Source organism: Eschrichtius robustus, chromosome 1, assembly GCF_028021215.1.
Source record: "Eschrichtius robustus isolate mEscRob2 chromosome 1, mEscRob2.pri, whole genome shotgun sequence".
Classification (NCBI taxonomy): domain Eukaryota; kingdom Metazoa; phylum Chordata; class Mammalia; order Artiodactyla; family Eschrichtiidae; genus Eschrichtius; species Eschrichtius robustus.
This window is the reverse complement of record NC_090824.1, coordinates 30,575,271-30,603,050: the sequence shown is the minus strand read 5'-3', so window position 1 is coordinate 30,603,050 and position 27,780 is coordinate 30,575,271. Positions and strand designations below refer to the sequence as shown.

Genomic DNA, 27,780 nt, shown 5'->3' with positions numbered 1-27,780 from the left:
CAACATTATGTTGGGGAGATTCATCCGTGTGTTACAAGTAAGTAGCATTCGTTTATTTTCATTGCTGTGTTATATTTCCATTGTGAGAACACACCACAATTTGTTTATCCACTCTACTGTTGATGAGCATTTGGAGTATTTCCAGTTTGGAGATAATACAGGTTCTTGCACATGTCCTTTGGTACATGTATATATGCACTTCTTTTCAGTATATACCTAAGAGTGAAATTGCTTGCATAGGATTTATACATATTCAACTTTAGCAGAGACTGTGAACCAGTTTGCCAAAGTGGTTGTTAACAAGTACCCACCTGCAGTGTATGAGAGTGCTAGTTGCTTCCCATCCTTTCTAGCACTTGATATTGTCTTTTTAATTTTAGCTGTTCTGGTAGGCGTATAGTGGTCCCTCTTTGTGGCTTTGATTTGCATTTTCTTGATAACTGATAATGTTGAGCACCGATGTTTAATGGTTTTTAGATATCCTCTTTTGTGAAATTCCTTTCCAGATCTTTGCCCGTTTTTCTGTTGGGTTGTCTGTCTGGTTAATTTGTAGAAGTTAGTTATGTATGGATAGGAGCCCCTTGTTGGATGTATGTTTTACATATATTCTCTTTGTCTTTTGATGAATGGATCTTAATTTTAATGGGGTTCAATCATTTCCTTTACAATCCTATTAAGGAAACCTCTGCCTCTGTCATAAAGATGTTCTTCCATGTTACACTCCAGAATCTTTAGATCTACATTTAAATATACAGCCCATCTGGAATTGATTTTTATGTAAGGTTTGAGGTGGAGTTCAAGATTCATTTTCAGATGTGTGTATATGTGTGTGTGTATGTATGTATGTACGTGTGTGTGTATGTATATTGTACATGTATGTATGCACACACATATAAAATCTCTGGACCATTAAGGTTTTATTTTTTGTTGTATTTTGTTTTGGTTTTTTGCTTAGTTTTTTATAATGAACTTTTCTATTTTAGAATAGTTTTTGATTTGCAGAAAAGTTGCAAAGATAGTACAGAGAGTTTGCATGTACCCTTTACCCATTTTTTCCTGTTCTCATCATCTTATGTCACTGTAATACATTTGTCATAGCTAAGGAATCAATGTTGATGCATTCTTATTAACTAAAGTCCATACTTTATTCAGAGCAGGACCATTAGATTTTGACCAGTGGAAGTGCTAGTGAGGCATGCTTGGAGACCACATCCTGTTAACTAAACCTTCAGTAACAAAGTCCCCTGGAGTGACCTGTCTTTGGTCTCAGCCTAAGCTGGAAAACTCAGCAGGGCTCAAGTGGTGTGAATGTAGGTCCCATGAGATCACTGGGAAGGAAGTATGGAAATCCTGCAGTTAAAGGCCCTCTAGGTTTGTTGTTAGCTTAAACTCTCATCTCTAGTTTATTTAAAATTCTGCCTGAGTTTTAAAGGTACAATGAGTAGTCTTCTCCTTGAGTCCTACAGGACTTTAGTTTTGTAATTTCTAACCAAAGTTTAAAATACATTGGTGATGAACAGCTTTTTATTTTTAATCACCATGCCTAATATTACATCCCCAGGACTTACTTATAACTAGAAGTTTGTACCTTTTGAACCCTCTTTAGCCATTTCACCCACCCTCAAGCCTCCACCTTTGACAACTACTCTGTATCTAGGAGTTTGGTTTTCTAATTTCTTGAGGAACCTCCATTACTGTTTTCCATAGTGGCTGCACCAATTTACATTCCTACCAACAGTACACAAGGGTTCCCTTTTCTCCACATCTTCGCTCACACTTGTTATTTCTTATCTTTTTGATAATAGCTATTCTAACAGGTGTGAGGTCTCATTATAGTTTAGATTTGCATTTCCTTGATGATTAGTCAATGTTGAGCATCTTTTCATATACCTGTTGGCCATCTGTATGTCTTCTTTGGGAAAATGTCTATTCAAATTTTCTACCCAATTCTTTTATTCGGATTGTTTGCTTTTCTTGTTACTAAGTTGTATGAGTTCTTTATATATTTAGGATATTAACTCCTTATCAGATACATGATTTGCACATATTTTCTCCTGTTCAGTAGGTTGCCTTTTTATTTTGTTGATGGTTTGCTTTGCTACACAGAAGCTTTTTGGTTTGATGTAGTCCCTCTTGTTTATTTTTGCTTTTGTTGCCTTTGCTTTTGGTGTCAAATCCAAAAGATCACTGTCAAGGAGCTTACTTGCCTATGTTTTCTTCTAGGAGTTTTACGGTTTCAGGTCTTACATTCAAGTCTTTAATTCATTATGAGTTAACTTTTGTGTATGTTGTAAGGTAATGGTCCAGGTTAATCTGATAAACAGCTTTGTAGAGAGTCAATGTTACTGATAGATGCCATGGGGAAGGAGACCTCAAGGTGCCCCTTTGGCCTTGGAACGGAGTGTATAGAGAGCTGTATGGCTGATCCAGTCTTGTCTCCCCTCTTCAGCTCGGGCCTGGGGAGTGTCACCGTGACCCTTAGTTCTGAGGAAGGGAGGACAGAGAGCCATTGATACTCCCAGACCTTTCACTGCTGGCTTCCCCCTACCACTTGCCTCTTCTAGACTTCACCGTAACAAACTTCAGCGGTGCTAGTGTCCCTGACTGTCTTAACTATTTTTACTTTTCAACTTAAAGTGCAGAATAAGCCCCAGTCACCATCTTTCACTTTGACAGCAGACCTTTAAATTAAAGCGAGAAAGCAAGGAAGGCCAGCCAGCTCCATTAATATTTTACGAAATATTCATTGTTCTTTAACCTGGCCATAACCCCTGTCCTGGACGACGCTTTGATAGCTGACATACTGACCCCAGGGATGCACACACGCACACGCGTCCTTTTGTCTCTGTCCTGCTTCTCCTCAGTACTATGAGCTCCCGACACTCTGCCAGCCCAGTTGTCTTCACCAGTGCCAGAAGTTCACCGAAAGAAGAACTGCATCCTGCCACCTCCTCGCAGCTCGTTCCTTCCTTCTCATCCTCCTCCTCCTCCTCCGGTCCTAGGACTTTCTACCCTCGCCAGGGCGCTACTAGCAAGTACCTAATTGGATGGAAGAAACCCGAAGGAACCATAAACTCTGTGGGATTTATGGACACAAGAAAGTAAGGATTCTTTTGCTTCTCTTGCTGGGTATCTTGCTTTTAACATGACAGAGAACAGAAAAGCTTGGGGCAATTTCCTGCAAGAGAGGAGGCCGGGCTAAGGGCTGGGAAGAGGGTGGTTTGGTAGGGAGATTTTTTTTGTTTTGTTTTTCCTAAGTGAAACTTGTCTTAAATTGTTTCTCTGCCACATTCCTTAAATAAGATAGATTGCAAAACATTCAGATTTGAGAATCTTAAGTCTCCTAGAAAAGAGTATGTCTGAAGAACAAACTTCAGAATAATCGCCCCTCTGGTGCTAAGACCACACTTGTCCCTTTGATGCTATTAATCACAGCCTTCCCGTGTAATTCCTAAATGGTCCAGGAGGCACTAGAGGGACTCTTAGAAAGTAAGTGACCACCTCTGAACATAAAGAACTTTTTGACAAAGTAGTACAGCAAAAAATAAATGATTCAGTCAATGACTTTGTTTTTGTTTGTACAAAGATTGCATTTGGGATTCATACCCTGTGGGCCTTAATTAATAAGTCTGTTGCTAATTTTGGCTTAGTGGAGTTAATAGTTTCCTGTGAAAGAGTGATTTGTTCTTCAGGCTTTTTATTTTGTATTTCAAATTGGTCTTGTTTCTCTAACAAGCATTTATCTGAGTAGATTCTAATGTAATTGAACAGAAGTGATTCTCCTTTTCTCTCCTTTAATAGCTCTCCATTGACTTACCTCTTTCAGAGCCCATCGTACCCTTGAGTCAACCTTGTCGACTTAATTTCAACCCTCTCTTCCCCTTCTTTCAAGGCGTCATCAGAGTGATGGCAATGAAATAGCCCACACCAGGCTGCGTGCCTCAACCAGGGACCTCCGGGCATCCCCAAAGCCAACCTCAAAGTCCACCATTGAGGAGGATCTCAAGAAACTCATCAATCTGGAAAGCCCAACTCCTGAATCCCAGAAGAACTTTAAGGTACAGGGTAGAACTTGGGGTAAATAGCAGTTAGAGAGAGACCGAATAGGGCAGTTGCACCCTCCAGGAAGTGGTGGTTCCCGGCTCCTCTTCATCAGACCCCACTTCCCGCCATCACCTAACTGTCCCAGTAATTGGTTCACATGTTTTCCAAATGCTCTGTCCCTGCAGCCACATCTCATGAGTCGGGTTTATATTAACCTGTCCCTACCCCCATGGCATGTTTTCTTCCAGTGTATCCTACGTACAGTGCACAAGCTACGCTTTCTTGACATTATTACTCAGATGACATTGCTTCTGAGAACTCTGCAGAGACACCCATGGCTCCCTTGTCAGGCAGAAAGTTTTCTGAAAGGGCTTTAGTGCCTTCTGTCCGAAGGGTCCCCGTCCTCCTTCCACAGTAGCCCCCAGTGTGTTTCCTGCCCTGTGTGTGTCCACAGCACCCTGCACTCCGGCCTTGCCTCTGCCCCCTGCCCCCTGCCCCTGGCCAGGCAGACCTACCAGCCATACACTGCATGCTGTTTAGTCCAGCAAACTAAGTCTGCACGTTTACCTTCAGAACTTTCCAGATTCTCTTCACTTCGTAAAACCTTCTCTCCACTCTCAGAATTCCAGACTAGAAATGCCTTCTCTGGAACCCAGCCACCCTCCCATCAAGTCCCGAGAACTTGCTCAGAGTTGGTGGGTATGTTGGTGGCCAGACTTTTGCATGAACACGAGGAAGGGTTTGTTCTGCTCACCTCAGCTTGGAGGACCCTTGAAGCCCACCTAAGGCTCTCTGCTTTCTTGTCCTCTAAAGTGTGCAGTCTCATGCTCCCAGGCTCAGAGCTAGTGTTGGCTTAGCTGGGCCCAAAGGTATTTCACTCCAAGCGTTAGGTATTCCTGTCTGCAGTGTACCGGGTGGCCCCAAGAGAAGGGAGTCCACCCCCTAGAAGGTCATGGCTACAAACTTTAATGTTTTCTGTTCTCTGTGTTCTTAGTTAAATGGTTTGTAGTCTCTTTGAAGTGACTAGAAAGCTTAATTTAAGAAGACCTTTGAGAACTGATTGAAAATGGAAGCTGACATATTTCCTTAACCACTCACCATCCTCAAACTGTGATCAGAGGGTGAGAGACATGCCCAGCTGGATGAGCTGTGTGGTCTTGTCTCATCCAGGCTTTCTCGTCACCATTCTAGTGTATGTGCACACGTACATGCCTCTGCGTATGCGTGTGTCACACGTGTGTGTGCGTCTTCCTTCAGACAGGTCAGATACACCTCCTAAACTTACAAATCAACATTTACAGAGATGAAATGCGCTCCAAAGACCATTCTGGAGTTTTGCTGAGAAATCAATGAGTTATTAACATAAACATTAACCTCATAAATCATTTTAAAAACTTGCCATTCTGGATTTCTGTAATTTCTATTTTATAAGCCAGCACTTAACAGTTCTGACTCATCACCCAGGGCACAAATGGTTTCCTTAGCAACCTTGCAAAAGATAGTACTTGAAACTTCTTTCTTTATCCATCAAAAACCAAAGAGGTATATTAAAATTTTTAACTACCAGTTTCAAAATAAAAATTATTTCAGATTTTTCCTTTGAGGTTAGAGGAAAATAAAACCTGCCCTGAAAGGAATCTTTCCACCAATTCTTAGTTTAACATTCTTGGAAAGGAGCAAGCTCAGAGCTTTCATCCTTTTGATTTACTCATGGCAGTGGAAATAATTGAAAGCAAGTGTCTGTCTTGCCCTTACTCAGGCCTTGGCTTTTATTTCCAAAGTGAATTACTTTAACATTCCTATCTGAAATAGGAATGCACATTCTTTATGTTGTGACTATATTACCGTGAGACCCTCTGCAAAGAAAATGCTTCTGCTGACTAAACTGTTATGGTGAAAAGGCTGGAAGCAGGAGCTGGAAATATGCTCTGTTTTCTCTCTCATTTCATCCTTTTTGGTTTGGTTTCAGATGAGTTCAGCTAAGTAGCTCTGCGTGTCTTGTGAGACTCATCATCTGAATGGCCGTGCCTCTGCTGTGTCCGTAAGGCTTGAGAGGTCTTCCAGGCCATGCCTGGCTCAAGGCTCCGAGCCACTGCATCAGGCTTCAGGGTACAAGGAGTAGCCTGCTTTGGGCTGTGATACTTGAAATCCACTCACGCCACATTGGCTTTCTCAGATAGCAAGTGCTACCAGTGAGCCGTCATGAATATCAAATGACGGGGTTATTCCCCGGCTCGTTTGCCAGCAGAGTGAGATACCTGCTGCAGGACGTGGCAGGGCTCTGCTGGGCAGGCTGGAGCTGAGAGGTGGGTGGCTGCAGGGCCCCAAGCAGCTGCTGTGGAACTCGTATCTCAAGGAAAAGGGCAGAGCTGTTAACATTCTAAGAAACCTCATTGGCAGGCAGAGCTGGGATCACTGTATTCTCCCTGAGGGCTGCATGCGTCTGGCAAGTGAACAGACAGTAAGTAGTGCAAACTGAGAGCCTTGCCCTCCAGCCAGTACTCTCAGATACAGACCAAAGGAAGAGGCTTCATGTGGCTCTAGTGTTTAGGAAGAGCCAATACTTGCTTATTGCAAGTGCGGGTAACCCGTTCCACTGAGAGCCGGGAGGAGTGAAAAGAGTGAGGAGGGGAAGGAGACGGACCTGAAGCAAGATGCCATCTCTCTAGGCCTTGCTTCTCAGCCTTGAAACAAAAGACCAGACTAGATCAATGGTGCCCAAATGATTTTAAAGTTCAGGAACGCTTTTTTTCCTAATACAGTTACACATGGCAGCCCAATATGTAGAACTAAGAAAGCAGAACTTCTCTGATGGGAGGGGTGGGGTGCCTTGGGCTCTTGGGTCCCACCTGAACATCTCCTCTCCGCAGGCAGTGATGCTGGGAGGAACCCTTAGGGCTCCTTGGAACACAGTTGAAATCCCCCTTCCTGATGCTCTAAAATCCCTTCCAAGTCTACCACCCACTGTATTGTGGTTCTTTCCCAGGGTCTGGCAGCACAGGGCAGCACCACTCAGCAATCTCAGGTATGACCTGCAAGGAAGACAGAGGGTGCCCTAGGGGACTGGATAGGTGTACATACCTTTAAGACTGGAGTTGAAGAGGGCTGGGGTCAGGAGCCATCCCAACGTGCTTGGCCCAGGCTAGGTCCTGCTATTTTTTAACGGGTAGAAAGCATCTAGGCAGATTGCTTCCTTCCATCTCCTCCCCTGCCTCCCTTTAGTGCAGGATGTTATAACTTTGAATAAATCTCACTGCTCAAAGGATCTCTTCAAGGTAGCTGTTTCCTACCTTGAAGTATATTAACATTTCCCAAAGAGGCTGAAACTAGAACTGGTGGAAAATCTCTCTCCTGCAAAACCATCAGGGTGGGGATAGTCACTGGAAAAGGAAATCCCTTTGCCAAACGCAGATGTGCTAAAAATGATTGAGAGCAGTTTTTGAATAGAGATCTGAAATCTGGTCTAGAAGGCAGGAGCCTTATGTGACAGTTCTAGAACCTTGCAGGTGGAGGGAGATGATCTGCTTTTTTTTTTTTTTTTTTTTTAAATTTACAATTAGCAAGCCATTTAACCTCTCTAATGCCCACTCTTCTGTGTGAAGTGAGAAGGGAAATCATTTCCATACCAAGTCCCCTCCCACTTAAAGACTCACAAAGCATTTATCACAGCAGCTTAGTTTTCAAGGTAAGCACATAGGTACTTTGGGCTTAACTCATTGTGAATTTTAAAAAGTGAACACAGTTGGCTACACCTGGGGCTCATTTACAATGCATTTGATTAATAATTTTTTCATATTTACGCTGCAACTGTGCATACCACACTGTGGGTAGCTTTGACTTGATTAACCCTTGGCTTGTTGGACCGGAAGCATGTTAGACCTCAGAACCCATGAATGAGTCCAAGCATCAGCTCTGTTCTCAGCCTCCTAGATGGAGGCATTGCCATATCATTATCTCTCTGTCCCTTCAAAGTGTCATGGAAAGTTTCACAGTGGCTTCCTGCCAGCAGTAACTCAGCCCTCCTACTCACATCCTCACCTGTTCTCCACATTGTTCTCCCTGCCAATGTGAACCATTAACTAAGAGGAACTGAATAAGGATAACTCTGTTAATGGACCACATACTCTGTTGGCTTGCAGGATGCTGGATATTTCAGTATTGTTAACGTGTCTGTTTTTCCTCCATGAATGGAATTCTCAGAAGCTTGCTATTTGTAGGAAAATCTCAAATAAAAATCAAATCTGGTCACAAAGGCAAAAGACATTAACAAGAGATACAGCTATCTGGAGCTTTTGTCATTTATACATAACTGTATAAATACTTGTCACTTATAAAGATGACTTCCCTATTTTTATTTCACGAATAGAAATCCATCTAAAAAAATTATCTCCCAAGCTCATTAAATATAATATTAGTAGTTAATGCTTTCAAAAGCCACCTATTATTTGAGTGAATATATTGTGATGATCAAAGGCTCTTTGTTGCCTGGCAAACATGCAATCGCTTGACAGGCTTCTGAGGATACCTTCTTGGCATCATGGCTGTTTCACTGGGGACCATGACATTATTTCGTAATACCACTGATAACATACTGTTGTGCTCAGTCCAGTGTTTCATGGAATCCTCATAATAATCCTGAGAGGTGGCCCCATTTCATAGACGAGGAATTGGGCTCAGAGCAATAACATGATTTGGTCAAAGACACGGGATTCAAATAAAACCCATATTTGTCTGATCCTAAAGTCTTGTTGTTAACCATGACACGATAGTGATGAATCCGCTTAATCCCACATCTGAATTTTGTACTGAGCACTGATCAGCTGCAGCCAGCATGCTGGGCTGTGAGGATGCGGTGCCCGGAACTCCTATTTTAGCCCTTAAGGACGTAGACAGTGATGGTGGACCTTGAGGCTTCCTTGTTGGGCTCCAGGATTTGAAGGGTTGTGTCTACCAGAGTGATTTTGTTAACCCACCCATCCTCCGCCCCCGGTCTTGGGTATGTGACCCAGAAGATTGACTTTCTGTTGTCTTGACGCTATTTTTCAGTTCCACGCGCTCTCCTCTCCTCAGTCTCCCTTTCCCACCACTCCCACCTCAAGGCGGGCCTTGCACAGAACGCTGTCCGATGAGAGTATTTACAGTGGCCAGAGGGAGCACTTTTTCACCTCAAGGGCTTCGCTTCTGGACCAAGCCCTGCCCAACGATGTCCTCTTCAGTAGCACGTACCCTTCTCTCCCCAAGTCTCTTCCATTGCGGAGGCCTTCTTACACCTTGGGAATGAAGTCGTTGCACGGTAAGTGTGTCTTCAGCTGCAGTTGAACAGCCCTGCTTATGATGGCCAGTGTCCCCAGACACGTGCCACTCAGTTTGCTCAAGAATGAGAATTAGAGGAAGTCCTGCTTGCTTGCTCTGATTATCTGGGCTCATCACCCCTCCCTCATTCAGCCTCTCACCTAGAGTCCCAGACCACAGGGATTGAGCCTCACCAGACCGCAAGAGTCATCTAGGATGCTTGGTTTATTTTTTTTTAGTTGAGGTATAATTGACATATAACATTATATTAGTTTCAGATGTGTAACATAATGTTTTGATATTTGTATATATTGCAGAACGATCACAACGAGTCTAGTTAACATCCGTCTCCGTACATAAAGTTTTTTTTTTTCCTTCTGATGAGAACTTTTAAGATATACTTTTGTAGCAGCTTTCAGATATGCAGTACAGTATTAACAATAGTCACCATGCTGTATATCCCCATGACTCATTTATTTTATAACTGGAAATTTGTACTTTTGACTCCCTCCAGCATCTTTCACTACCCCCACCCTACTTCTGGCAACCACCAGTCTGTTCTCTGTATCTATGAGCTCAAAATTTTTTTTTTTTAGATTTCACATATAAGTGAGTTAGATCGTACAGTATTTGTCTTTCTCTGACATTTTTCAATTAGCACAGTGCCCTCAAGGCCCAGCCGTGTTGTTGCAAATGGCAACATTTCATTCTTTTCTTTAATTAATTTGTATTGGAGCATAGTTGATTTACAATGTTGGGTTAGTTTCTGCTGTACAGCAAAGTGAATCAGTTCTACATATACATATATCCACTCTTTTTTAGATTATTTTCCCATATAGGTCATTACAGAGTATTGGATAGAGTTCCCCGTGCTATACAGTAGATTCTTAGTAGTTATCTATTTTATATATAGTAGTATGTATATGTCAATCCCAATCTCCCAATTTACCCCTCCTCCTCTTTTCCCCCCTGGTAATCATAAGTTTGTTTTCTACATCTATGACTCTAAATTTTCATTCTTTTTTTATGGCAGAATAATATTCCATTGTGTGTGTGTCCACATTTTTTTTATCCATTCATCCATCAGTGGACACTAAGGTGGCTTCCATGTCTTGGCTATTGTAAATATGCTGCAGTGAACATGGGGGTGCACATATCTTTTTGAGTTAGTGTTTTCTATTTCCTTGGTTAAATACCCAGAAGTAGAATTGGTGGATCATATGGTAATTCTATTCTTAATTTTTTGAGGACCCTCCATACTGTTTTCCATAGTGGTTGCACCAATTTACATTCCCATGAACAGTGCACAAGGGCTCCCTTTTCTCTACATTCTCACCACATTCTCACTACATTCTCACATTTCTCTACATTCTCTAATTCACAATTCTCAATAACAATTGTTATTTGTTGTCTTTTTGATAATAGCCATTCAACAGTTATGAGATGACATCTCAATAGGTTTCGATTTGCATTTCCTGGATGATGAGTGATGTTGACCATCTTTTCATATACCTGTTGGCCATCTGTATGTCTTCTTTGGGAACACGTCTATTCAAATCTTCTACCCATTTTTTTACTTGGATTGTTTGCTTTTTTGCTATTGAGTTGTATGAGTTCCTTACATATTTTGGATATTAACCCCTTATCAGATATGTGATTTGCAAATATCTTCTCCCATTCGGTAGGTAGCCTTTTCATTTTTTTGATGGTTTCCTTTGCTGCACAGAAGCTTTCTAGTTTGATGTAGTACCACTTGTTTATTTTTCCTTTTGTTGCTTTTGGTGTCAGAACCAAAAAATCATCACCGAGACTGATGTCAAGGAGCTTACCATGTATGTTTTCTTCTAGGATTTTTATGGTTTCAGGTCTTACATTCAAGTCTTTAATCCATTATGAGTTAACTTTTGCATATGGTGTAAAATAGTGGTCCACATTCATTCTTTTGCATGTAGCTGTCCAGTTTTCCCAACACCGTTTATTAAAAAGATTGTCCTTTCCCCATTGTATATTCTTGCCTCCTTTGTCATAAATTTATTGATCATATATGTGTGGGTTTATTTCTGGGGTCTCTATTCTGTTCCATTGATCTATGTGTCTATTTTTATGCCAATACCTTACTGTTTTATTGTACCGCTGTAATAAAATTTGAAATCAGGAGCATGATGCCTCCAGTTTTTTGGTTCTTCTCAACACTGATTTGGCTATTCAGGGTCTCTTGTGGTTCCATACAAACTTTAGGATTGTTTATTCTATTTCTGTAAAATATGCCATGGGAATTTTGATAGGGATTGCTTTGAATATGTTGATTGCTTCGGTGGTATGGACATTTTAACAGTATTCTTCTAATCCGTGAGCATTGAATGTCTTTTCATTTATTTGTGTCTTTGTCAGTTTTTTCATTAATGTCTTGTATTTTTCAGTGTACAGGTCTTTTACCTCCTTGGTTAAATTTATTCCTAGGTGTTTTATTCTTTTTTTGTATATGGGATTTTCTTAATATATCCTTTTGATAGCACGTTGTTAGTGAATAGAAACAACAGGTTTTTTTGTTTTGATTGTGTGTATTACAACTTTCCTGAATTCTTTGATTAGTTCTAATAATTTTTTGGTGGAGTCTTTTAAGGTTTTCTACATATGACATATTATCTGCAAATAGTGACAGTTTTACTCCCTTTCTGATTTGGATGCCTTTTATTTATTTTTCTTGCCTAACTGCTCTGGGTAGGACTTCCAATACTATGTTGAATAAAAGTGGTGAGAGTGGGCATCCTGTCTTGTTCCTGACCTTAGAGCTTTCAGCTTTTCAAAGTTGAGTATGGCATCAGCTGTGGGCTTGTGATATATGGTTTTTATTATGATGAGGTATGTTCCCTCTATACCCACTTTGTTCAGAGTTTTTATCATAATTGGATGTTGAAAATGTAAAATGCTTTTTCTGCATCTATTGAGATGATCATATGATTTTTATATTTCATTTTGTTAATGTGGTTTATCACATTGATGAACCATCCTTACATCTGTGGAATAAAACCCACTTGAACATGGTATATGATCCTCTTAACATATTGCTGAATTAGGTTTGCTAATATTTTGTTGAGGAGTTTTGCATCCATGTTTTTAGGGATATTGGCCTATAATTTTCTTTTCTTGTGGCATCCTTGTCTGATTTCCACATCAGGGTAATGCTGGCCTCGTAAAATGTGTTTGGAAGTGTTCCCTCCTCTTCTATTTTTTTGGAAGAGTTTAAGAAGGAATGGTATTAAATCTCCTTTGAATGTTCGGTAGAATTCATCAGTAAAGCCGTCTGAGTCCTGACTTTCGTTGTTGGGAGATTTATGATTACTGATTCCATCTCCTTACTAGTAATTTGTCTGTTCAGATCTTCTATTTCTTCATGATTCAGTCTTGGTAGGTTGTGTGTTCCATTTCTTTGAAGTTGTCCAGTTTGTTGGCATATGACTGTTTATAGTAGTATCTTACGATCCCTTGTATTTCTGTGGTATCAGATGTAACATCTCCTCTTTGATTTCTGATTTTGAGTCCTCTCTTTTTTTCCTGAGTGTAGCTAAAGGTTTATCAATTTCGTTTATTTTTTTTCAAAGAACCAGCTCTTAGTTTCATTGATCTTTTCTGTTCTCTTTTTAGTCTTTCATTTATTTTGCTCTGATCTTTGTTATTTCCTTCCTTCTACTAACTGTGGGCTTCAATTCTTCTTCTTTTCCTAGTTTCTTGAGAGGTAAAATTTGGTTTTTTGAGATCATTCTCATTTCTTGATGTAGGCATTTATTGTTATGAACTTCCCTCTTAGAATTGCTTTTGCTGCATCCCATAATTTGGTATGTTGTATTTCCATTTTCAGTTGTCTCAAAGTATTTTTTAAGTTTCTCTTGCTTTCTTCTTAGATCCATTGGTTGTTCAGTAACATGTTGTTTGTTTAATCTCTACCTATTTGTGAATTTTCCGGTTTTCTCCTGTAATCAATTTCTGGTACATACCACTGTGGTCAGAAGAGATGTTTGATATGGTTTTAATCTTTTTAAATTTAGTAAGACTTGCTGTGGCCTAACATATGGTCTATCCTGGAGAATATTCCATATGCACCTGAGAAGAATGTGCATTCTGTTGCTTTTCAATGGAATGTTCTGTATTTCCGTTAAGACCATCAGTCTAACATGTCATTTAAGGCCAATGTTTCTTTCTTTTTTTTTTTTTTTTTAATTAATTAATTTATTTATTTATTTTTGGCCGTGTTGGGTTTTCGTTTCTGTGTGTGGGCTTTCTCTGGTTGCGGCAAGCGGGGGCCACTCTTCATCGCCGTGCGCGGGCCTCTCACTATCACGGCCTCTCTTGTTGCGGAGCACAGGCTCCAGACGCGCAGGCTCAGTAATTGTGGCTCACGGGCCCAGTCGCTCTGCGGCATGTGGGATCTTCCCAGACCAGGGCTCGAACCCGTGTCCCCTGCATTGGCAGGCAGATTCTCAACCACTGCGCCACCAGGGAAGCCCAAGGCCAATGTTTCTTTATTGTTTTTTTGTCTGGGTGGTCTATCATTTGTTGAAAGTGGTGTATTAAAGTCCCCTATTGTTGTTGTATTCCTGTCTATTCTCCCTTGAGGTCTATTAATATTTGCTTTATATAATTAGGTGCTCCTGGGTTATGTGCACAAATATCTACAAATGTTATATTCTGTTGTTGAATGACCGCTTTAGGATTATGTCATGATCTTTGTCTCTTACTACAGTCTTTGTCCTAAAGTCTATTTCATCTGATGTAAGTATAGCTACCCCAGCTTTCTTCTCGTTTCCTTTTGCATGGAATATCTTTTTCCATCCCTTTTTGTGTGTCCTTACATGTGAAGTGAATCTCTTGAAGCAGCAATTAGATATATATATTTTATCCAATCACTCTATGTGTTTTAATTGAAGAAGTTAGTTCGTTTACATTTAAAGTAATTATCGATAACTATATACTTTTACCATTTTGTTGTTTTCTGGCTGCCTGTACTTCCTCTGATCCTTTCTTCTTCTTTACTGTCTTCCCTTGTGGTTTGATGACTTTCTTTAGTGGCATGCTTTGGTTTCTTTCTCTTTATCTTTTGTGTATATACTATAGAGTTTTGCTTTGTGGTTACCATGAGGCTTACTTAAAACAACTTATAACAGTCTGTTTTAAGTTGAGAACAACTTAAATTTGAACACATTCTAAAGCTCTAACTTTTACTCCCCACCCCATTTCATGTTTTTATGTAAAATTTACATCTGTTTCTTGCGTATCCCTTAACTTATTATAGTTATTTTTACTACTTTTGTCTTTTAACCTTCATACTAGCTTTACAAGTGGTCAGTTCACCACCTTTACTATATAGTTACCTTTTCCAGTGAGATACATACTTTAATATGTTTTCTTATTACTAATTAGCACTCTTTCTCTCTGCTTAAAGAAGTCCCTTTAACAATTCTTGTAAGACCAGTGTAGTAATGAACTTCCTTAGCTTTTGCTTATCTGAAAAACTCTTATTTCTCCTTCAATTCTGAATTGACAGCTTTGCCAGGTAGCGTATTCTTTGCTGGCAGTTTTTTCTTTTCAGCACTTTGAATATATCATGCCGCTCCCCTCTGGCTTGCAAAGTTCCTCCTAAAAAATGTGCTGATAGGGCTTCCCTGGTGGCGCAGTGGTTGAGAGTCTGCCTGCCAATGCAGGGGACACGGGTTCGAGCCCTGGTCTGGGAGGATCCCGCATGCCGCGGAGCGACTGGGCCCGTGAGCCACGATTGCTGAGCCTGCGCGTCTGGAGCCTGTGCTCCGCAACAAGAGAGGCCACGGTAATGAGAGGCCCGCGCACCGCAACGAAGAGTGGCCCCCACTTGCCGCAACTAGAGAAAGCCCTCGCACAGAAACGAAGACCCAACGCAGCCGTAAATAAATAAATAAATAAATAAATAAATAAATAAATAATCCCAAAAGTTAAAAAAAAAAAATGTGCTGATAGTCTAACGGGGTGTTCCCTTCTATGTAACAAGTTGTTCTTTTCTTCCTGCTTTTAAGATTCTCTCCTTCTCTCTTCTTTTTTTTTTTTTTTTTAGTTAATTAATTTATTTTTGGTTAGGTTGGGTTTTTGTTGCTGCGCAGACTTTCTCTAGTTGCAGTGCACGGGCTTCTCATTGCGGTGGCTTCTCTTGCTGCAGAGCATGGCTTCAGTGGTTGTGGCTCGCGGGCTCAGTAGTTGTGGCACGCAGGCTCTAGAGCGCAGGCTCGGTAGCTGTGGCGCACGGGCTTCGTTGCTCCGCGGCACGTGGGATCTTCCCCGACCAGGGCTCGAACCCGTGTCCCCTGCCTTGGCAGGTGGATCCTTAACCACTGCACCACCAGGGAAGTCCCTCTCCTTCTCTTTAACTGTTGACATTTGAATTATGTGTTTTGGTGTGGTTTTCTTCAGGTTCATCTCTTTTGGAACTCTCTGGACTTCATGGATCTAGACATCTGTTTCCTTCCCCAGGTTAGGGAAGTTTTCAGCCACTATTTCTTCAAATAAGTTTTCTGCCCTTTCTCTCTTCTCCTCCTGGGACCCCTATAATGTGAATGTTGGTCCGCTTGATGTTGCCCCATATGTCCCTTAAGCTCTCGTCACTGTTTTTCATTCTTTTTTCTTTTTGCCTCTCTGATTGACGGAATTCCTCTCCCCTATGTTAGACTTCACCGATCCTTTCTTCTGCTTCATCTAGTCTGTTGTTGAGCCCCTCTAGTGTATTTTTCGGTTCAGTTACTGTATTCTTCAGCTCTGTGACTTCTGTTTGGTACTCTCTTGCACGTTCTGTGTCTTTGTTGAAGTTCTCACTGTGTTCATCCTTTCTTCTCTCAAGCTTCGTGAACATCTTGGCCATCATTTTTAACTCTTTATCTGGTAAGTTGCTTATCTTCATTTCACTGAGACTTTTTGCTGAGATTTTTCTTGTGTTTTTCATTTGGAACATTTTCCTTTGTTTCTTCATCTTCCTTGACGCTATGTTTGTTTCTACGTATTAGGTAAAACAGCCACCTCTCCCAGCTCTGATGGAGTGGTCTCATGTAGAAGGTGAACCATATCTTCCTACCCTGCCCTAGCTCTTGGTTGTCCCTCAAACTTTTGTCATTGTCCAAGCAGCCTAGTTTATTTTTAAGAGCCTCCAGTAGCTGAGGGTGTGACAAGACCTGTCAGTGTCTCCAAGGGATGGATCTCAGTCATCACTTAGATTCAGTCATCACTTAGATTGGAAACCAGAATCTCAGGCAGCAGCTTTTAAAGTATGCATGTGTGTACAGTCCTATGGGACCACAAGTATACGCACCACCCCACCACCACCACCACCACCAGTGACCTGGAGGTGTCTGCCGGGTGGCAGTCTTAAGTACTGGGGCACCAGATGTATGTATAAGCGCCTTTCTGGAGATGCCTGTGAGCTGGAGTGAGGCAGATGGAGAGCACAAAGATTGTGTCCACTGGCCTCTGTTCCCTGAGAGCACCTTGTAGGCCTCTAAATGTGCCAAAACAGAAGGCTATGCCTGTGGCCAAAGCTCCAGGACAAGCAAATAGGACTCTTTCACAGAACGACTGGGGGTGTGTTTCAGTCTGCTGCCTGGCAGTGCCCTGGGGGGGTGGTAGCCTGCCAAGAACTGCCTCTTCAGGTGTTAGAGTCCCGTGGGACCCAGAAACATGAGCTCCTCTTGGGCTCCAGAGCCATACGATCAAGGGGCAGACACTGTGTAGCAGCCACAGAACTGGGGCACCTGATGTGGTAAAAAGCTCTCCTTTGGGATGCTTGTTAAAAATAGAGATTTCCAGACCTCACCCAAGACCTGCTGAATTTGAATACAAAAGTGTGGTTTGTATTGTATTTTTACCAAACATCCCAGCTGCTGTTAGGATTGGGCAAATTCGGCTAACACCAGATTAGTTATTTCTTAGAGAATTTTATCCACTGGCTTCCCTGAGCCACACCATTGTTCTGTCTTTCCCAGCTGTGGGAATATTAGCTGTGGTGTCGGCCACTCACTTGTTGACTCATTCATTCATTGAGTGAGTGAGTATTATTTAGAAAAAGGCTTATTGATGACGGGCACCTCCGTATTCTTCCCTTTGATTCATAAATGCCTTGTTCCTCCATCACCTTACTTGATCCCAGTTTTATTAAGGGCCATCTTCGGGGACCAAAAAAAATTGCTTTTTTTCTTTCTCCTCTGTCCAACTCCATTCCAGGGTTCTGCACCTACCCTCCCACTATTGCCCAGCACAGCAGATACCTATTATGGAACCTGTGTGCCTGCTTATTATACATATGGCTGTAACCCCACCTCCCTTCTGCCCTTTTTCCCTCAGCTTTATCTCTCTCTATGTCCATTTACACCCAATTTCTTTTCCTTCTGCTTCTTCTCTGAAGCAGTGTTTTCTTTCAGTCTCCTGCCTTCCTAGTTTTCTTTCTCCCTGCATCTTTTCTGAGCTTTCAACCCACTCCCATGACTGTTCCTCCATCATCTCCATCCTGCTTCCCACACAGTTCCCTTCTCCCCTTCTCCCCTGTGGCAGACATCACTCAAGAATCACATCAGCTTCCCCCTCCTCCCTCTTTATAAGAGGTCCAACTATGGCTTGAACCTGATTTCTCTTTGCTCTGAAAGGTCACCGTCTATGAACCAAAGCTGACACATGAAATGACCACTTCTTACCATCTGGACACTAGAAACCACCTCCTAGTTGTGCCCTAAAGAGTAGCCTTCTTTTCTCCCCTTCTCTCCCTGCATTGGGACCACCCTCCCTGCCCTCCATTCCTCTTACAACTTCCTGCCTACCTTGAATGTTTCTTTCACTTCCCCATTTTTTTTAACCTTTATAGGGATAAAAATAAACCCTATGTGAAAGCCTGTGTGCATGTGTCATGTCACAGTAGGCCCTGCCTTCTAGAAGCTCACATACTAAGAGAACAGCCTGGAAATCTGCTCCCCTCACACCTTCCCTGTGAAGCCTGGGGCTGAAGGCCTGGCACTGAGGAAGGGAAGGAGCGGGCCACCCTCTCCCAGCCCCTTCCCATCACCTCTTCTTGCTTTCCTGAAAGTCAGGCAGCAGCCACAGTGATCCCACGCCCTAAACTGAGCAGTCCTTGGTGGGCTGATCCCTATGCCTTGGCCTCGGTGGTGTGACCACCACTGAGATACTGAGATGTGTTTGGAGAATGGGCGACTTCTTTTTTTTCCAAGTGGAAATTTGGGCCCCAGAGATAAAAGGGCAGAAGGGTTGTGTGTGACACACAAAACTGTCTGTTCCAAAGAATCTGAAAAAGAAAAAAAAAAAAAAAAAAAAAAAAATATATATATATATATATACATATATATATGTACTGAATCACTTTGCTGTACATCAGAAACTAAGACAACATTGTAAATCATTCCAACTACTTACCCTTGGTGGGAGCAAGTTTAAATACAACCGAGCCTTTAATATCAGGCAACATTTGTTGATTTCCATTTACTCATAATTTTGCTAATGTTAAGCACATTAATAACTAGTGGCTGCACTTCAGACCAGTTCTTTATGTAATTTGAAAGGGAAAGCAAGCGCTAAATATACTCTGGTTTATAGGCCATCATAATTGACAAAACTTTTTAACTCATTGTACACAGTTATTTCCAGAGTCGCTTAGAGATTTTAACTGAGAAGTTCACTTTCAGTTTTGTGTTTGCGTGAGTTTTAGTGTTACAGTCCCATTGTGCGGGTGACCCTTCTCACGGAGGCACGTGCTCTGCTCTCGTTGCTGCCCCAGCTGCTGCCCCATTGAGAGCATCTTCGTTTCCTGAGCTACGTTTCCCTCGCTTCTCCACCTATACGAACCTGAGCGGTAGCAGCACACCCTCCACGGCACAGAGGGGCTCATTTCACCCACTCCTCTCGTCCCCAGGATAAGCAGAGATTAGCTGTTACTGTAGTCTAATATTTGTATTTTTTAAAATTGTCACCTTAGAAGGGGCTTGGGATGTTGGGCTGCTGTAAATCGAAAACTGTACAGGTTTCTGGTAGCTGACTATACTGCTGAACTGAATGAATAAGCATTTTCAGAACTCTAATGGAAAACTGATGAATTCATAAAAGTGCTAACAAAAGATTAAGATGAAAAAAAAAATTAATTACATGGGACTGAGTGAACTGATGAGGATGATTATTTTTGTGACTTTCTGTTTGAATTAAAAAAAAAAAAAAAAAAAACCAAAATGATCTTCCCAATGAACAAAGTTTATTACATCACTTCCCAGCTGAGTCTCTCTCAGTGTCTTTTTGTCCCCATTGGAAGTATGATTCTTGTTGTGCTGGTAAACGTTTAACAATCAGCTCCTGGAAGGAGGCAAAGGCCCTTACTTGCAGCACTTGCCGGTTATTGTGGTGTAGATATACTCCTACTACGGCTGATTTCAGGTTACCAAAGTGATGTCACTGAAAGCAAACTGGGAAGAGATGTATACAAATACACTGCTGTATAGAGTTTCCACCATATAGATACCTCCACAACATAGAAAATAGCAAAAAAATGTAATCAACCAGTGATGAGTCTTGAGTACCATCTTTTTTTTTTTTTAAAGGGAATAGTTTTTATTTATTTATTTATATTTATTTTTTTATTTTTGGTTGTGTTGAGTCTTCGTTTCTGTGCGAGGTCTTTCTCTAGCTGAGGCAAGCGGGGGCCACTCTTCATCGCGGTGTGCGGGCCTCTCACTATCGCGGCCTCTCTTGTTGCGGAGCACAGGCTCCAGACGCGCAGGCTCAGTAACTGTGGCTCACGGGCCTAGTCGCTCCACGGCACGTGGGGTCCTCCCAAACCAGGGCTCGAACCCGTGTCCCCTGCATTGGCAGGCAGATTCCCAACCACTGCGCCACCAGGGAAGCCCGAGTACCATCTTTTAAAAATATGATTTATTTAGTCGCAAGTTTACATAATTGATTTTTTTTAAGTTTTTTTGATGTGGACCATTTTGTTTTGTCTTTCTACATTTTTACTGTCTTGAGATTATAACCCTGTAAACTCATTTATCAACTATCTTCCTTTTCTGTATTATTCTTGGCACTCAACTAAGACTGCTGAAGTCTATCGTACCTCGTATTTTTACATTCTCAAATAAGAACTTAAGATTATAAAATGTGCATTAAAAAAAAAGAAAGAAAACTGATGCCAAGAGTTGCTTAGCGTGTCCTTGGGAAGGAGAAGGATGCCAACACCAGTTAACCTATGTTAACTCTGCTGGGTGACCCAGCACTCACTCTCACGTGCTCTGATTTGGTTCTCACACCACCCTGGATACATCCAACTGCAGAAACCAGTGGGCTGTTCCTGGGATACAGGACAGACGTAGGCCAGGGATGTCCGTCACCAGTCCCAGGGATGCAGGGAGTCCACATGGAGGGCAGTCAGATCCCAGGTTCCAGTGCAGATAAAAATAAGCTTTCCTATCCCCTCACACAAGCATCACCAAGCCTCCCTGGCCTGGCTGCAAAACCCACCTCTCTTGAAGTAGGTCCCTTCACCCCAGCCTGAATCTCTCGACTCTGCGAGGAAACATGAGGAGCTGCCCTGGGTCCCACCGTAGACAAGCAGCTCCTGCCAAAGCAGACACATTGCCTCGGTGCAGGACTGACTTTTCCAAGACTCACCCCACTAGAAATGGGACAGTGGGAGGTTATACAAAAGTGAATTAAGGTTGGAGGAAGTCAATCCCTGGTTCCACTCAGCTTTAGAATGACCACTAATGGCCTGTTAGACTAGAAACTGATTCCAGGTAACAAATGACTTACCAATATATTGTAACAGAAAATGGGTAAAACTTTGAGTGGTTCTCCTGTGGGCACGAGAAGCATCTTATCCCTTGTCCCTTCCTGCAGGAGAGTTCTCGGCCTCGGACAGCTCCCTCAATGACATCCAGGACACCCAAAGGCCGCCCATGCCCGACCCCGGCCTGATGCCCCTGCCCGACGCCGCGGCGGATTTGGATTGGTCCAACCTGGTGGACGCTGCCAAGGCGTATGAGGGTGAGTCTGCTGATGATCCAGGCTGGGCCACACTGAGGCCGTGGGCAGCGTGAGAGCTCTGGACACACTGACAACACACACATTTTACCAGCGCAGCCGGAAACCAGTTGAGCTAACAGTTCTTGAGCACTTGGTAGGGGCCCCCACTGTCAGATTTAATCAGGTGGAACCCAGTGTTTCCTCTACACAGGAATTCGTCACACGGATGCCTCGCCTCCCTGTATCTGAGAAGGGCAGAGTGCAGGGGAGTCCCAGCTGTCACTTGACTGAAAACAGCACGTGTCCGGGAGAGTTTTTTTATCACGTCGTAAAGACGTCATTGCTCAACGCGCAGTTGGATCTGTTAGGATGCTTGTCCTGCTTGTCCCGGCCCCAGGCTCCTCCCTCTGCTCTTCTCACTCATCTCTCGGGTGTGTGGTAGCAGGTGTGCTTTCTGCCTGCTTCGTTCCTATGTCAACCCACTGGCTGTGTGCTTGCGTTAAGCCAGTGGTCCTTAAATGCAGGCCCTTAAACTAGTGCTGACCTGCTCTGCTGAAATAGAAAAAAACTAAAAGTATTGCTGTGTGTGTTGACATGAGGCTGTCATAGGTCTTTTTTTCATAGACTGACTCTAAGGTTGCCCTTCCAGATTTTTTGATGCTAACATGGTCTTTCTTTGTAAAATGATGGTGCTAGCAGGTGATTGGTTTTGAGTTTTTGTTTTATTGCCCTTACTTGGAAGGATTGAAAGTTGCTCTTCAGTCAGGCTCCAGTTTGGGGGAGCCAATTGCCTAGGCCATGGAATTCAGAAGTCAGACAACCACAGAGCAGTGAACAGTGAATCCCCATTCTAGCTGATGGCAATTCCCCAGGACTAACTTGATTGTAAATTTCAATGTGTTGGTCACTCTCCTTCATATAAAATCACAGTTTTGTTTTTTGTTTTAATTTTTATTGGAGTATAGTTGATTTACAATGTTGTGTTAGTTTCAGGTGTACAGCAAAATGAATCAGTTCTACATGTACATACACCCATTCTTTTTTTGATTCTTTTCCCATATAGGCCATTACAGAGTATTGAGTTCCCTGTGCTATACAGTAGGTCCTTATTGGTTATCTGTTTTATGTATAGTAGTGTGTACATGTCAATCCCAATCTCTCAATTTATCCCTCCCCCCCTTACCCCCTGGTAACCATAAGTTTGTTTTCTACATCTGTAACTCTACTTCTGGTCTGTAGATAAGTTTATTAGTACCCTTTTTTTAGATTCCACATGTAAGTGATATCACATGATATTTGTCTTTCTCTGACTTACTTCACTCAGTATGACAATCTCTAGGTCAATCCATGTTGCTGCAAAGAAGTTTTGGTTTTTCAGTGGGAGATTTTTTTTTTTTAATTTGATTTTGTTTCTTGGCTCAAGCCTGAAGTTTGTGTATTTTGAAACAAACAGAGGTGGTGCGTGCCTAGGCTAAAGCCCACCAAGGTGGCCAGGAGTCTTAGGGAAAACATACTTCAGGAAGCCTCAAGAAGCTTAGTACTAGCTCTTTAATGCGTTTCATGTTGTCACTGAGTGGAAAGCATCGGTCTGGAAATTTGGCACGAGGCCTGTTTCCGGGGAAACAATAGAATGGTACTTTTATGAGCAAGAAGGGAAAAGCTGGAATAGAAGTTGAGTCACAACAGCTGTTTTTAAAAGAGAAATTACAATGTTACTATCCTCTTCCGGCCAAAACAGTAAAAAATTTTTCCTGCAAGGGTTGGGAGATAAGGTTTCCGATGCATTCCTGCCCCTTGATTAGATCTGACTGTGCGTGTAGGCCATTTCTTTTAGAAATGGAGGGCCCCCATAGAGAGGACCCAGGATCCAGTTCCAAAATACTGAATGGTTTCTTCTCTCCGTTTCAGTCCAGAGAGCCTCGTTCTTTGCTGCTAGTGATGAAAACCATCGCCCCCTGAGTGCTGCATCCAACAATGACCAGCTTGAAGACCAGGCTCTGGCCCAGATGAAGTCTTACAGCAGGTTAGTCATCCAGTGGCGAGGGTACCACTCCACACCACACATCACCTCCGCTAGTGACAGAGAGCAGGTGTGGGGAAGAGGCGATGGAGGCCACATGGATCAGCTGAATGAAGCTCATCACTGCGGCGCCAGACGCTTCACTTCTTGTTCGAATGCTTTGTAACCAAATACTCTAAACACCATGAAACTGTTCTTGATGGCTTAAAAGTCATCATTATGAATATTCATTATTATTTAATGCCATAGTACATTTGTGTCCTCAGGGTTTATTAGGTAAGGTAAGAGAAATCATTTGTGCTGAATATCCTCGGACTCCTATGCGTTTAGTCCTTGAGTCTGGTTTTTGAGTCTGTCAGTTTTGAAGCTGTCAGTTGGTCATGCTTGTAAATGTGCCTGCATCTTAGCAGCTCCCAACGTTCTGCTTCAGACCTACATTAGAACTGGGTCACCAGGATAGGTAAGAAAGATTTATGTAAAATAAGAAGTTAAAAAAAAAAGCAGTAGCTGAGTTAAGGGTATGGACTCGCTGACTTTTCCATTTCCCCCTCAGTTTCAAATGGTGAGGTTGTTGGATAAATGTGTGATGTTCCTATGTGTTAAAGCATCCCAGCGGTCAGCCGTGGACACATAGTAAGCCCTCCTTAACGGAGAATAATTTCATCAATTTGAAATCTCTTAAAACCTTTTGATGATGGATAAGAATCCAGGTATCTAGAAAACTTGGTCAGAAACAGCCAGTAACGGGAAGAGTGAGGTTGGCATAGGTTTGCAGAGACATACCGGCGACTTGTGCTTGAAGACTTCTGAAGCAAGTCTGTAAGGAAACCCTCTTCAAGAGGAAGTATAAGAGCAATGGCTCGTTTGTCGTGAGTGTAACAGACGCTGCATTTATCCTATTGTTGGGACAGTTGGGGAAGGAAAGAGGCAGTTACTTTGGCTGTTGAGCACTTTTTTAAAAATTGCAGAGTCGAGGGGAGAGCCCCAAATGTCCCTTCTTAGGATGAAGAGAAGTCTGAGTGAGCAAAGACTGTTCTCCTGAGAAGGGATTATTAAGCGGTTCCTAAATCTTTGTAGAACCTGTAGAAGCTTAAGATGAGGAGGATGATTGGGTCTTTGTTCGGTGTGGATGAGCAAATGCAAATGGAGTTAAATATGTTCTTAAAGACTATCAGTGCACTCACAGTCACAGAATTCATTTTGCAGACCTTCAGAAATCAAGATACGCCACTGAGAGTTACTGACAGCCTGCAGTGGCTGCGTCAGCCCTGCCAGGAGCGGGGAGTGTGGACTCAACGGCTTGTGAAGGACAGCCCTGCCCCCATCCCCAGCCTCAGTGTTTCCCGTCCAATACCCCTCTTATTCTGTCACATCTTTGGCCTTCAACCCATGCAAACCTGACCCGCTTGTGAGGTGCTGTGGATTGCAGCTGACCGCTTCCCTTTTAAAATCCATTCACTGTCAGCGTTTAACGGGTCGTCCTGTCTTGCTTAGAAGGGAGGAGGTCATGATCATGCCATTTTATTTACAGCCTTGTGACACTCCACGCCACTGTGGGCTTGCGGTAGACCTAGAATTAGCAGAAGACGTTGACAGACACAGCTTATTTTAGGTCAGGAATTCCAACTTGAACTTCGATTTTTAAAGTAAAGAATACCTTTTATTTCATGATGCCAAGAGTTCAGAGTCGCCACCTCTTCCCCTTGACCTCTGGAAAGAGGCAGCTGCCAGTTGGCTCCGTGGAAGCCTTCAGATTCTTGGTTGTGTGAGGCTGAGGTTGTGCTTCTGGCTAGAACTCGCCTGGAAACTTTTTGGAGCTTGAATTCAAGTAGAGGAGAGTCAGGGAAGGAGAGTTGACAGGTCTTCAGCCCCTGCCGAGCTGTGTCATCTGTCCAGCTGGTTACACGGCCTTCTCATCCTCTGACTCCCCCTCCTTTTGGTGCTCCACTGGCATGGCATTTTTAGCACTTAAATGAAATGGGAGAAAATAAGAAAACTGTGGGCCTTAGAGTTTGCTGATCATAATAGCAAAGAGCTTAAGACATTAAGGTTGGACTGACAAGCTTCTGAAAGATGGAGCCTTATTTTTTTAATATTTGAAGATATTTAAACTAGTGTAAGTTAAGACGTGGGCCTGATGACTCAGTCGCCACTGGGTGAGTGGGTTGCCCCAAGGTAGAGCCTGCCCCAGCCCCCCACCCCAGCCAACACGCACACAGAGAGGAGTAACTCTCCTCTTCTTAAAGCCTCTAAAGAGATACTCATTTCACTGTTTGACAGTCATGTCTGCCAGAAGGTTCTTCTTGTGCTGCCAAAGAGACCATTTTCACTTACTGTCCTATGTTCTTTTGTCACAAAGATGGCAGCATCTTTAACAAAGGAAGCCATTGATTGGCTGTAGTTCACACTTGTTGTATTACCTTTTGTTAAGACTGCCATTTTCTTTTTTAAAATGAAAATGCACGGTTGTGTCACCGTACTGAGTAATTTGATATTGAAAACCATTTTGTAAATTCAGGCGCCGCCTTAAAAAAAAAAAAAAAAAAATGCCAAACAGAGCTAGCCATGGAGGCTCCTGCCAGCAAGGTCTTTTCTTTCTTGTTCCCAGCAGTAAAAATTCCTCTCCCACTCTGGCTTCTAAAGTGGACCAGCTGGAAGGTATGCTGAAGATGCTTCGAGAAGATCTGAAGAAGGTAAACCATATTCTCAAAGCAGGTTACCCAGTCCACGCAAGCTGCCCTTGAACTGTGAGAGCCCTTTGTCAGCAGTGTTTGTTAGTGGAATAAGATGTGGGCGTTTTCCCTACTTTCTCCGAACACATGTTTAGGGAGCTGCTTAGAGCTTGGTTCCCACTGACACACATAGTGCAAGAAAGCTTTCATTGTCACATGCACAGAAAAAGCGTTCCCTTTTTTGTGAACGCCTTTAGACCTCAGCCAGCCCTCTCCCGGCCTCCCCACTCCTGGTCCATAGCCCAGACCCACGTGTCCTCATTGCTATTCAGGCTCTTGCACCAAAAGAATTAGATGCTGTTTGTTTGTTTCTTGAGTGGCTTTATATTAAGACAGGAGCCCCCAGAGCAATCGTCTAAAATGTAAGACAGCCCTTATTCCTTACAACTTAACAAAGACATTAAACTACACAGTCACGTATTTACATTCCAAAATCAACCTGTAGCGGATGCCTCTGGAAGTCCCATTCCCTGGGTGAGAGCATCTTAAGGCCCAGCACCAGGCCACGTAGACAGCTGTTCAGTGGAATGAAGGAGGGAAGTGGGTGAAGGGCGCACACAGACCCACAGCCACTCCTAGCGGCTGGGCAGGGTGAGGCCACCCTCTTAGTTCTTGCCTGCTCCGCTCGCCCTCCCAGGAAAAAGAAGACAAAGCTCACCTTCAGGCGGAGGTTCAGCACTTGCGAGAGGACAACCTGAGGCTGCAGGAGGAGTCCCAGAATGCCTCCGACAAGCTGAAGAAGTTCACGGAGTGGGTCTTCAACACCATCGACATGAGCTAGGCCGGGAGAGGGGGCCGCGGGGGCGCGCGCCCCTTGGTGCCGCCGGTGAAGGCATCCTCCGAGCTCCCGCCCCAGCTCCCAACTCTGCCCCCTTGAGGGGAGTGCACAACACAACAATTGCAGATCAACAATCATTATCTGCCTTTTGTAGAAAAGAAAAAGAAAAAGGTAAATAAAAATTTTAAAAAGTAAAATAAAAGTTTAACTGCTAAAATGTGAATGTCTTTATTTTTTTGCACAATATCTTTATCTGTTGTTATGTATTTAAAAAGAAACTGGGCCTAGGACCAGGGTTCCCCCCACTGGCCCATCTGCCTCTATTTCCATCAGCTCTTTCTTATCTATTTCAGGTAACCCAAGCTTTCCCTCAGTATCCTGACAAATGTCATTATTCCTAGGAAGACAATAAAGTTTTTAAAAACTGTTTATTTGGGGAGGGGGATTTCCTTACCTTCGTTCCTGAAATGCCTGGGGAGGGAGGTGCTTTGAGAAAACGCCTGCCTCCCTCGAATGGCTTGTGCATGAGCTAGTGGTGTCTGTCCCTATCTTCCAGAGCTCAGCAGGATCGGGGTTACTTGACAATAACAAATCAGTGAACCAGAGAGAGGCAGAGACAGAGGCTGTGGGCCACACCCCTTTTCCAGCCTGCATTATGCCATCACTACTTCCTCCTTCCTTTCCCTGGGAAAATGATCCCAGGTGCTGTGTGCTCCTCTGAGCTGGAGCCCTTTTTGTTTGGCTTAAGTCAGTCAGTCCCTCTAAAGTGGGATCAGCCTTTCTATAGCCTCCTGGCTCCAAACAGTAATTGGTTTCAGAATTCCTCCAAACTAAAAATCATATGATTTGTATGCATTTTGGTCAAAAGTAGAGTTTTTGTTTGAGATTTTTAA

General features: G+C 42.8%; 1 protein-coding gene across 10 annotated transcripts in view; it reads left to right on the top strand.

Moving 5' to 3' along the window:
• The window catches only part of SIPA1L1 (signal induced proliferation associated 1 like 1), a 502,626-nt gene extending 475,522 nt beyond the window's left edge, over positions 1–27,104 (top strand). For 9 of the 10 annotated variants that reach the window (XM_068543380.1, XM_068543408.1, XM_068543417.1 and 6 more), the window contains 7 exons: positions 2,865–3,101; positions 3,893–4,058; positions 9,091–9,337; positions 21,232–21,378; positions 23,266–23,380; positions 25,986–26,070; positions 26,747–27,104. In XM_068543380.1, coding sequence (XP_068399481.1) covers positions 2,865–3,101; positions 3,893–4,058; positions 9,091–9,337; positions 21,232–21,378; positions 23,266–23,380; positions 25,986–26,070; positions 26,747–26,890 — 1,141 coding nt within the window. In that variant the 3' untranslated portion in view covers positions 26,891–27,104. The remainder of the gene's footprint in view (positions 1–2,864; positions 3,102–3,892; positions 4,059–9,090; positions 9,338–21,231; positions 21,379–23,265; positions 23,381–25,985; positions 26,071–26,746) is intronic. The other variant, XM_068543434.1, reaches the window with a different exon arrangement.
• The last annotated feature ends 676 nt before the right edge of the window (positions 27,105–27,780 follow it).